The 12,673-nt window shown below is 34.8% G+C and overlaps 1 protein-coding gene across 1 annotated transcript; it reads right to left on the reverse strand.

Annotated features, from left to right (window-relative positions):
* Positions 1-152: 152 nt before the first annotated feature.
* LOC109852146 (cytochrome P450 4g15) lies at positions 153-7,428 on the reverse strand. Its single transcript, XM_020423027.1, has 8 exons — positions 7,354-7,428; positions 5,741-5,974; positions 5,396-5,593; positions 1,600-1,852; positions 1,272-1,479; positions 1,014-1,202; positions 694-931; positions 153-546 (listed from the first exon to the last, which is right to left on the reverse strand). Exons 2-8 carry the CDS (start codon positions 5,967-5,969, stop codon positions 179-181), a joined length of 1,683 nt encoding a protein of 560 aa, XP_020278616.1. The 5' UTR covers positions 5,970-5,974; positions 7,354-7,428; the 3' UTR covers positions 153-178.
* Positions 7,429-12,673: the final 5,245 nt, after the last annotated feature.

Below are 12,673 nucleotides of genomic sequence, written 5' to 3' on the forward strand. Positions count from 1 at the left end.
AAAAAAAAAAAAAAAAAAAAATCCAAAAATCCATCAAACCTTATGTTTGCGTATCTCTGTACGACAGAGAAAAAAAAACGCGGATAGCACTTGTTAGAATTTTTCGACGTGAAACTACAGGAGAAGAAAAAATTTGCTGCTTCTCGGCAAACTTTTTTTTGTACGTAATCGCCCTCGTTTAAACGGCGGAGGTGGCGGCCTTTTTTCTCGGTTCTATTCTGATTTTGAAACCGTCGGCCCGTTTGAGAATTATATCGGCCTGGAGTCTGAAGTCGGACTGCTTGATGTCCGACTTGATGCGGAAGTTCCTCATGACCGTGGACAGGATGATCTTCAGTTTGAGCATCGCGTACTTGCGACCGACGCAGGAACGCGGTCCGGCGGAGAACGGTATGAAGGCGTAGTAATGACGATTGGAGGTTTTCTCGGGCAGGAAGTTGTCGGGATTGAAGACTTCCGGGTTCGGATAAATATACGGCTGTCGGTGCAGCTTGAACGTCGCCACCACGACGGTGGCTCCGGCCGGAAGCGTGTAACTTCCCGATGCTAAAATCCAACACCGCAACATTGAACCGTCACGTAAAGATAATTTTTACAAAACGCGCAGCGTCGTTTTGAAAAATCGATATATTAAAAAATAATAAAAAATTTAGCAATCAAGTCTGTGAGCTAAGATTCTGAGGAATTACTAACCAAGTTTCAGATCGCTGTTGATTTTGCGCGCGATAATCGGTACTGGCGGATACATTCGAAGAGTCTCCATGATGCAGCGCTCGAGGTATTTCATCTCGAGGGTGTCCTGGAAAGTCGCGGGTCTGTCGCTGTCGCCGAAAATTTCATCGAGTTCTTGAATAACCTTATCCTGAATGTCCGGTCTGCATCCCATCACACACAGGAAGAAGCTGGACGCGGCCGCGGTTGTGTCGTGTCCCTGCGAGGACAGTAAAGCTCGTCATATCGATGATCGATATATGGTTTCGCAGTGTGTGTGACAAAATACTTCACGCACTCACCTCAAACATGATGGTGTCGACTTGTTCTTTGATCTCTTCGTCCGTGAGAATCTTGTCGTTCTGATTGGCTTCCATCAGCAAATCGAGGAAAGCCTGTCTCTTCTTCTCACCGACGTCGTTATCGTCCACATCGAGATCGTCTTTCAAACCGGCCGCTTGTCCAAACGAAAGTCCTTCCACGGACGTGTTCTGAGATAGTATCTTGCGTCATTTATACAGTTTTACAGAAAAAAATTATTTTCGGCTTTAATTAATCACCTTGACGGTCGTGGCGTGTTTGGAGACGTCAATGACGTTGCGCTTGCCGCTCTTGTAATCGTTCTTCTTTCGCGCGATGACTTTCTTCGTGAGTCCGTGGATGATGTTCAGCAGACGAATCTGATCCTTTCCGTACTTGGTGAGATTGAACAGCCAGTCGGGTCTGAGCCAGACTTTGGTGTGGCGTAGATGAAGGATGTCGCACATCCTGAAAAAAAAGAAAAAAACAGTTTTGCGATTAAAGGGACCGTTTCAAAGACGATTTTCTCAACGATAGTTTCTTCCTTCCTGCTTTCCAGTTCGCGCTTATTTTTTCTGAAATACTTGCTTCATGACAGCCATGGCGTATTCGTAGCCGCTTCGATCCTGGGTGGACTTGGAGACACCCATGGCCGTCTCGAGAAGAATCTCGACCGTGCACTCGGACATGTAGTCGTGGCAGTCGAATTCGTTGTCACCCTCTTTCCTCATTCGCTCCACCACGGCGCGTGAGTTCGCGTTGAAGAGATCGATGAAGGTCTTCAGCACGTTCAGATGGAACGTCGGGGCGATCAGTTTGCGATGGGCGCGCCATTTGTGACCTGAAGAAAAATTCGTGTCGATTGATACAAGAGCGAGCTGAACAAAGTCACTTTCTCGCAATTGTTAAAGAAATTGCGCTCGAAACGATGGAGACAAGATAATATTTATTTACTCAAACGTGTAGATTAATACTAATTCGAATTAAATTTTTTTTTTTGAATGAAATTGAATTCAAAAATATTATATTAGATTTATTATATTGTTTTGCGCAAGATATACGTATCTATCTTAATTAAATATAATATCTTAATTAATAGACGAAACATGTGCTTTTTGATTCCGAGATGTTGAAATCGTGCAACATCCAACACGGATGTTGGTCAACAACAATCTCGGAATCAAAACCGTTTTGTTTCGTCTCTTAATTTTTTGATATATTCGCGCGGTTATGCTTATTGCCAAATATGCGGAAATGAAATATACAGAGGACGAGAGAAAGAGAGAAAAAAATGACAATGTAACGCATATCACCGTTACGGGAACCGTTTGAAATAGAAAAAGAAAAAGAAATAGCTAAGATACGGGAACGCGAAGCGGAGAGAAAGCACGCACAGTGTGCCAATTTTCTTCCCGTTCTTGCAGATTATACCGCGGACGATTGCGTTTCATTTCTCTCCTCAGTCCATTTCACTCGAGTTCCTCGCGTTAGAGAAAGAGATCGTCTCGCTGATGCTGTGGCATATGCGTTAGAACCAGGCGTCAACTCTTTGACGCGCTCTCTTGCGACTTTCGATTTCTATCGTAAAATCTCATTTTCTCGCTTCTCCAGAACGAAGTAAGAAAATAAAATCGGAAAAATAAAATAAAAACACATTGCACGTACAGGGAACTACTGTTACTTTACACACATACGCGCACAATTTTTCAAAATTTCGATTTACATATATATATGAAATAAAAACGAGAATGTGTCAGGCGACATCACAACAATTTGCAATGCTTGTTTATGCGTTGCAAAATCCGACGACGTGCATTCTATCGCGTCTCTCCCTCGCGTTATGCGGTCCGTTATTGCGTAAGAGGTTGTTATAGAACAGATTTGTTTAAGGTAAATGTCGTAATAACCGGACAAATACAACCGGTAACTAAACACACGCGTGCTATTATTTTTAAATAGATAAATTATATCAAAGCGGAAATATTTGCATATGTAAAGTTTGAGAACCGATATATTTTAAAAACATATCGTAAAAATGAAACATAGAGAGACTTGTTGTTATGTTCGGTAATTGAGAATTTCATAATTACTAAACACGCAAGTGTGTAACCTAATAATAATTAACAAATGTGTAAATATCTAATAATTATTTTTCTTTAATAATTGTTCGATCATTTGAACGTTTTATCTCAATGTGTCACTTTCAAAATGTCGAGTTACATAAAATCGAGATATGTTAGTCGCGCGGAAAAATTTGTCAATGTATGACAAATATCACCCTCTCTATTTTCTACTCATTCGCTCGGCCGCGGGTCGTGAAACTCCTGGCGGCTCTGAACAGCCAGCGACGGATAATTATTAAAACAGCTAGCACACGGTCGCAACTAGATTATGTGATCATTATGTAACGCAGCTCTATGTTGTCGCAAAAAACGCCGTACTGCAAGCAAAATATATAATAAACAAAATAAAAAAATAAAAAAGTAAAAAAAATCTCAACACGAAGTGGTACTGCGAGAGATTGCGTGGAGTTCTCTGGAGTGAACTAACCACGCGGGCGGCTAAACGATAAAACGCACACGCGAATTAAACGCGTAACACGCGCGTTGCACATTACGTGCACGCGCTGTTACGCCGATTGAGAGAGTTTCCGTCCCCGGCGTCGAGGAAAAAAGGCCAAAGACCCGGCGCGTTTAAGCCGAGAAAGTTTTACGATCAAATAGTTTAAAGCGACGAACATACCGCGCATCTTTTTCCTAGTGTTAGTTTTTCCTTCTGTTCGGGAAAACAAGATTTTGCTTTATTAAAATTCAAAATAGAATAAAAAAAAAAAAAAAAACGATGGTTTTCTCACGCAGTGTTGTTTTGAATTCGAGAAAAAGTGAAAACAACAATCGTATTAACAATCTGAACCACAGTTCTTTGTATTAAATACACGCGCAAAAGATTTTCTTTTATCATTCTTACACGTACACGTGCAAATTCGATATTTATACGTAATTTTTGTTTTAATTTGAAATGAATAAATTCAGATGGTAATAAAGAAAGAGACAGAGAGTTACTTATACATATTCAAACATATAAAAGACATTCAAAATTTAAATTACATACAATTAAAAACGAGAGAAGTATATATATAAAGTTTTTTTTATATAAAAAAATAGTTTTTCATAACTTCTTGTCCGGGATTTAAATTAAATGTTTTTTACTATAAAATTATAAAATTTTTAATAATGAGTAAATTTCAAACTTGTAATAATGATAATTGATTGTAATAACAAATTTTTTAATTATTTAATAATAAATCAATCTGTTTTTATTATCTCTGCTTTTATCATCTCGTTTCACGTCAAAGCGTGTTTTAAGCAGAATACCAATTGTGTTCGTAGATAGAGAAGAGAAATGTTTCCTGATCGTTAGAGAATAGGCATTCTTTTTCCTTCAAATCTTAACTGATACAAAAAACTGGTATAACGCACATCATATATTAAGTCATTATTACATAACAAATATTCTGCTTAAAAAAAGTATTTGTTTTTTTTATTCTATTCAAATCAAGAGAATTAAAAACCGATCTACCGAGAGAAGTGAACGGATGATTATTTTGTAGCCGTAGGCGATTGTGCGCGGAATGGGTGGAGAATCTGACTTCAATATTTGACTTTTTTTTCAAAGTGTCTTTTTCTCGCATTGAGATTTTTTGAAATTTTCTTTTTTCGAAAGGATTAAATGAACAATTCGGACACGTGCGACGCAAAGGTAGCGTCGTGCATATATAAATTTTAGAATTGTTATTCAATTCGAATTTTTGCGTATTAATTTGCACGTTATAAGCAAAATTATAGTATGACTAAGTACATTTTCGATCGATTCTTGTCGATGTAAAAGGAAGTTGATAAAAAAAAAAAATCGTCGAAAAGTGTTTAAGCTGTGCAATGACGTGTTTCTTCGGTCTCTCAAAGATCAAGGAACGCATCTCGAGAAAACACATCTCGCACGCTCAATACAAAGCGATTCATTGTTCAGAAAAAAAAAAAAATGCTTTTAGAAATAATTGGCGCGCCGCGAAGAAAGTTACGTCGTGAAACGGCACGAATGTAAAAAAATCGCAAACTGCAAATTATCGAAAAGACAAAACGAGTTCTCTCATGGTTTGAAACGAAATTACGGGATTGATTTTCTTTCTTCTAATCGGAAGAGTTATTCGCCGCTTGTCTCTAATGGAAAGGTTTTACGGAAATTGCGAGAGAAAGAGACAGTATTGTGCTTGATTGCATATCTTGCGCTGAGTGACAGACGCGATCCAATAACGTGCGTGTTACCACGGATATTTCCTTCGACGGGTGAGTGTGCGAATAATTACGTAAAAAATTTATATACGCACCGGTCGAGATAAGAAGACCGTTTCCGAGCCAGGGTTCGAAGAATCGATACTCGGTGGATTTGTCGATGTAAACGTGGCTTGACAGAATAATCTCGACGTCACGCGGATCCATCAGGAAGATCACTAGCTTCGGCCCGAGCCAGATTTTGATCACTTGATCGAATTCGAAAGATTTTCTGTACACTGTGCGGAATATAGCTGCAACAGACGTGTGTGATCGACGATTATAGATTTCTATTTTTATATGTATATGTATTATTTGTGTGTAAAACAATATTTTAAAAAATAATAAATTAATACATAACATAGATATAATTTCGCTGTCGTTATATTATTTGATCTTACTGTCGGAGTTGCCGCGAAACAAGAAAGCATTCCCGATCAGCGGCCAGCCTTCGGGACCAGGTAACTTCTCCGCCAATTCGATCATGTGCCAACGAGAAATTCGAAAGTAAATATAATACAGAATCAGAGCTGGCAAGAGGAGAGATAGGAAAGCCGTAGTCGGCGATACTCCTGTGGATGCTGCCGCAGCAACGGATCCAGATACAATTCCCGGTTCTACTGCTGACATGATTTCTACAAAACAATAACAGAACGCAATGAAATCGTAAACGATATTCGCAAAGTGATTGTTGTAAAATCGTTATTTTGATACGTGTATATGTTTTCTTTTTGTTTTCGATTTTTGAAAAAATCTCTCTGTCTCTCTTTTCGTAAAACGCGCGTGTCAGAACAAATGTGACAAATGTGTGTATAGTGAACGGGCGGTTGTACACTCAACTTCAAGTATTGTCTGCGATATGTCACATCGCTTGCCGAGAACGGCAGTTCTCGAATTGTCAGAAATACAAAAATGCGCAATAAATCGATTTCGACCGGCGCAACGTTATCATTGGCAACAAAGTTGGAAACAAAGTTGTCATCACAAGCCGAGACAAAAAAATCGTATCTATTTGTGTTTTACAGAAAGACCGGAAGAGAGCGCAACAAAAAAAAAGCCAATCACGATCGCGTGTTTATTTATCGAGTAGAATGATTTGATTTTACATTTTATTATCTTTTCATGCGCACTGCGGATCACTGACGATAAACCATTCCAAGGCTTGACCGCATTAAATGCAAATGATCTCTCATGCAATTCAATTTCGCAAAGCGGAAACGAGAGTGAATCTGTAGCTGCTCCGGTACCTACTTCTATTTATTCTCGGACTGAAAACCAGCGAAGTCAAGTTTCATAATGAAGCGTGTAATATGTATACCCTCTCGTCTTTAATGTCAAATATAAATATACTAACGCTGTTATTATTTACCTGTGCGATTTTCGGAAGATCTAATTGTGTCAACAAACGAAAAGATAAGCGTGACAATTAATCGCGAGTTTTTTTTTATCTTTCAGGAACAAACGTTTCACGACGCAATTCGAGAATTGACGCGATTTGAAATGCGCATCTTTTTAACATTACTTCCGTAAGTTTGCTCATTCCAGGTCGGAGTGGGGTAGTAAAATGACTTGTAGATATTTGAAACTTGCAGAAAGTTTCACATTTACTTATGTTTTTTTTTTTTTTTGGACAATCCAAAGAATTTTACATACAGATATAAATATATACATAAAGAGAGAAAGGGAGGGAGGATTTAATCTCTAAAACTTTATTATGAAAAAGTTCTCAGATAAGAAATGTTTCGTGCTTGTGTGTACGTGTGCAACTCTTGCAATCATATAAATAATATCCTTGATTTGTTTAAAAAAAAATCCCGAATGAGCATTTGATTAAAATTTGACGTTAGAGGATATGTATATGTTGTCGATGAATCGACATGTTTGTCGCACTTAAAATCGATCAGATAATCTCAAACATATTTTCTTAAAAAAAAATGTTTCTTAACAATTGATTTAACACTCGAGAAAGAAAGATTGATTTATAGAAAACTGGAAGAGGGAAACCAGTACTCACCTATATATTATTTTCGCGAGTACACGATCAAACCTTTGCGATGTGCTAGCACTAAACTGGTCACCTTTACATTTCCTGCGGTCTTTTATAAGCGGCGACCACCACCATCATCGGTATTAGGTGGCGTTAATTAAGTTCTCCTCCATCTTCCTGCTGTTGCGTCGTCAATTTTTTCCACTCGTGTGTTTTTTTTCTTTTGCTTACAGTTGTCAGAATCGACTAGTGAGTTCAAATTAAAGTGAACTTTGATTTTTGCATGTAAATACACATCATAAACAAAAGAAAATTAACATAAACGTTGGTTTTGATCAGAAATTGTCATTGAGAAAGAAACTGCAGTTTTCGCGCGCGACACTTTCTACGTCAAAATTTTCCAACACTAGTATATCTACGAACCAATTTCTATAAAGACTAGTATCAACACACAAACTAATATCTACAAACTAGTATCTAGAAAATAATATATTTTGACAGTTCTAAAATTTTTCTCACAAAACTTTAAATTCTAATCGATTTTTCAGCATTCAATAGGGTTAACGTAATTTGTTACAGTTTATCAATCCTGGCTCATTCTAACTCATTGTTAGTTGTTTACCATGAGATTTATAACAAACAGAAGTGTCAAGAAAAAATTTACAAAGTAAATGAATTTTAACTTATTTTTTATCATAGATGTATATAACTGCGGAAACATTTTTTTTCTTTAAATTGATTTGTTGCAAACAAAAAGTTTTCAACATGGGCTCAGATACAATTTAGCGACGATTATATTTGTAATCGTTGCTATTATCAAACAATGTGGAGACAAAATCAATCCGGAACTTTGTATAATAATAGTGCTTAAATTTATTCAACATTGACTTACACGATACGAGTAGAAGTTTTCCTTCAATTTATTTTTGTAGTTACTTTTATGCATTATTGCAAATGCAATTGAAGTAAGAATGTAATTTGCAATAATGCATAAAAGTAGTAATGACCTTAAGTTAAAGTAAAAATTACGCACGCATCGCGTGCAAAATGCAAACGTATTTTTTTTAAGTGTTGCTATTGTCATGTCAGCAGCAGAACCGGAAATTATAGCTGGATCCGAAGAAATTCGAAAGAATGGCAGCCGCAGCATCGACAGGAGTATCGCCGACTGCAGCCTTCTTATCTCTCCTCTTGCTAACTCTGATCCTGTACTATATTTACTTTCGAATTTCTCGTTGACACATGATCGAACTGGCGGAGAAGTTACCGGGTCCCGAAGGCTAGCCGATCGGAAATGCTTTCTTGTTGCGCGGCAACAGTGATTCTTATTTCTTATTTTTATGTGATTATCTTATGGCTTATTCCCTCGTCTATGAAGTTCTCAATAAATATCAGAAAGATAAAGTATGCTTGTACTTCTTTAGATAGTTATCGAAAAATAATAAAGATCGGGGCTTAGAGACATTGAAAATGTTTTATTTTTTATCGTGAATTTTAGAAATATCGCAAATCTACGTTTTTTATCTCAATTCGTTTTTATCGTGAACGCTTCAGTAACATCATTATTTACTTTATATAATTATAGTTATATATAATTTATTATATCTATAGCTTATTCCCTCGTCTATGAAGTTCTCAATAAATATTAGAAAGATAAAGTATGCTTGTACTTCTTTAGATAGTTATCGAAAAATAATAAAGATCGGGGCTTAGAGACATTGAAAATGTTTTATTTTTTATCGTGAATTTTAGGAATATCGCAAATCTACGTTTTTTATCTTAATTCGTTTTTATCGTAAACGCTTCAGTAACATCATTATTTACTTTATATAATTATAGTTATATATAATTTATTATATCTATATACATATGCCGTATCATACATATTTTTGTTATCTTTTTTTTTATTTGTCAGCTTTATTAATAAGAAAAACACTACTGTTATCATCATCATCATTTCTAAATCGATAAGAATAATAAAATTTAAGTCATAAACGTGTCACCGCAACGCAGACAGAATATTAAGTATTGTTTGGAAAGTTCGTGGCGTTTTCTATTTTCCAATAGATGACATTAGATGGCAACAGCGTCCAAGACACGTGCGCGAGACATCGCGTGTCTAAAAGACATGTCTTCTCCATATTTTTAGACATGTCTAAAAACATGAAGAAATATCATAAATGAGCGATTAGAAACTAAATTATGCATAAATAGTGATGTAAAGTATAGCTCTAACAATTATGCAAAGAGGGAAGCGGTTAAATTTGGCTGTATTTGGAGCAAACACGGTTTTTTCTTGTGTATGATTATAAATTTAGTTTATTAAACATAATTAACATAGAACGTTTTTTTAACTTTTGGTTTTGGTCTTTCTCAATATTTCTAAAAAAAATTAAAAAAAAAAAATACATATTTTTACGTTCTACGTTAATTATGTTTAATAAACTACCCACATAGCACGTAATATTGCGGAAATATCACAATAAAAAATTGCAATATACTAATAATATTAGATATTATAATACAGTATTACAATAATATTATCGATTTATTACATTTATATATAATATTGAAATATTACGGTAGTATTGTATTACATCTTAAGTAACAAAATTATATATCAGATATGTTTTTTTATAGTATGAACGTCTTATGAACGTTAGAGATGTCATTTAACGTCATTTACTATTTAGGATGTTGCACACATCGCATTGTATTTAATATATAATATAATACATATCTTTTGCTACGTTATTGCAAAAACCCTACAACTTTTGTTTTAAACATAAACGCTTTGTTTTCAAAATGTATTATATCAACAAAAAACAATTATAATAATTATTATTATATAATGAAAATGATACATATAAATGTGTATACATGTTTTTATATATCATTTGGTATATATTTACAGTAGGATCTCGATTAACCGGCTTAATTGAGAGACAAACGGCCCGGATAAATCGAGACCTAACGGATAATCGAGGTTCGAGGAACAATTGCTAAAAAAACAGTTATTTTCTATGTCAAATTAATCTCTTTATTTTTAGAAAAACTATTTCTTGTAATACTACAATAATATAATATAATATAATAATATAATAATAATAATATAATATAATAATAATATAATAACTTGAACGCGCGTACACAAATCACTCCCCTCTCTTGTCTATCCGCGCGGCGTCATACTGGCGACGGCGGCGGCGGTGGCTTTATTCTGTCGCAAAAGCGAAAAACTATTGTAAGATACATGTATATAAGCGTATATCGGATAATCGAGATACCGGTTGATTTACATTTTATTGTTAGTAAGAAACAATTTGTCTCGCAGACTGAGTGCTGCGAGTATGAAGAGCTCGTGTTCGAATCCTATCATCTACTTTAGGATTTTTTTCGTGTTTTCCGATATCTTTCATTGAATTAATCAGTTAATTGGCAAACTGAATCAGGCCTCCAAAGATTAATTTGAGTGAAATCTCGATTTAAATTTCTTCTTTTATAAGGCGATGTGTCATTGATTTTTGTTTTAGTAATCACCGTAATATTATTGTGATATATTTCAGCGGACATTTTAATATTTACTGTGATATTACATTAACATTACGGTAATATTTCTATTATATTAGAGTGTAATATTGCAATGGAAAGACAATATTACTGTGATATTGCAATAATATTACGTGCTATGTGAGCAAATTTATAACTATACACAGGAAAAAATCGTGTTTGCTTTATACAGCCAAATTTAACCTCCTATCTCTGCATAAATTATGCGTGTCAATAATATGATAATAAGGTTTTTAATTAACACATTCCGTACGGCGCTCTGCGCGCTCAAACCGCGTTCAAAACCCGCACATTTCCGAACGCTGTAGAAGCATGCTTGGCGAGCAATATTATTAATATTAATATTAATATTATTTTGCTCATCATTTGTCTTAAGAATGGGAGAGGCTTTGTTACCCTGNTAACGTAACAAAAATATTTGCCACTGGTTGCTTACGTTGCCGATTGAATCGAAATAAAACATGAAAACGAGATATCTCGTGACCCGTAAGCAATGTGTTAATTTTATTTCAAAAATCCAATACGTGATTTTTGCAAAATCTAGTATCCGAAAGAATTATATGACTACCAACATCCACTAAACAATAAAAAATTTCTTAGAATAAATATATCTATTATATATATAAAAAGTCACAATAGATGCAGCATGCGTGCACAAAATATGATACGGTATGAAAAGAGACAAAAGGTGTGTTGTAAGAAAGATGTAACCAAGTTCCCTTCTTGGCCGTAAGGCTGAAGTATCAATAAATAAAATATATAAAAAGTCACAATAATTTTCTGACTTAACCACATAAATAGCTTGTTAGACGGTATACGTGTTTCAAGTTGTGTGTAGTAAAGAAAACTTTTCAAGGTAAATGCAGATTAATGCATTTATTTTACATTTTAATCAACGGATGTTTGTGTCAAAGTTCAACACATTTATTCAACACAGTAAAGTTCTACATACAATAAACAGTCTTGCTTCTCGTAATGATCAACGTATATATATTAAACATGTTTTTTTTCGTAAACACTACATACTAAAATATATGTGTGCAGAAGGTGCGCTTAAATATATTTGTTTAAAAAAAAGTGTATAATCATATCGATACTGCTTACATGATTTGATTTCGTTTTGACTTGCAGAATACATTCAAAGAACGTTTAAAGATGTAAAGAGCGAATTTTTACGTAAACGGTCTAAATAAAAGTACCATATAATTTTGTAAATATAACTCGTGGAAAAAAGCTTATCGGCGCACACCCGAGCGTCTTTCTAGAGAAGACAAAATGACAGAAGTTAACCAGATAGACGCGTGTGTGGTTTGTTTAACTGCACAACAGCGAGAGAAATGAATTATTAAATTTATGTAAACTCATGTTAATAGCCAGTTTAAAACAATTTGCCGAAAATTATTTATCAGGAATAAAATTGTATGAACATATTCGGCATATAAATTTGCATAATTAGATATAATAATTTTAATTTGTGTATAAGATTATATGAAAAATTTTTTACCGACTTGTATTGGAACGTGAAAAGTATGCGCTACTTCTCTGATCAACTGACCGTTTCTGTTTATTTAATTAATTTCAAAGTAACAAGAGTCAATTATAAAATAGTTGCTAAACGTATTTCATTGTGTTTCTTTATTATTTTTTCTTATAATAAGATATCAATTATTTTGAAGAAATTAATTTATAAAGTTAATAAGACACGGGAAAACACTCCGTTCGTTATATTTTACGATTAAAGTAGCGGCCTCCATTGGTATGGTATTTTGCTCAGTAT

Source organism: Pseudomyrmex gracilis, unplaced genomic scaffold (genome assembly GCF_002006095.1).
Source record: "Pseudomyrmex gracilis isolate BER0280 unplaced genomic scaffold, ASM200609v1 scaffold_24, whole genome shotgun sequence".
NCBI lineage: Eukaryota > Metazoa > Arthropoda > Insecta > Hymenoptera > Formicidae > Pseudomyrmex > Pseudomyrmex gracilis.

Bases quoted from the DNA above. Each gene is read 5' to 3' on its own strand.
- LOC109852146 (XM_020423027.1), bottom strand. From the start codon at position 5,969: ATGTCAGCAGTAGAACCGGGAATTGTATCTGGATCCGTTGCTGCGGCA. The intron at 1,203-1,271 runs GTGATTAATTAA...ATACTATCTCAG, and splicing joins AACACGCCACGACCGTCAAG to AACACGTCCGTGGAAGGACT. The intron at 547-693 runs GTTAGTAATTCC...GTTGGATTTTAG, and splicing joins CAACAGCGATCTGAAACTTG to CATCGGGAAGTTACACGCTT.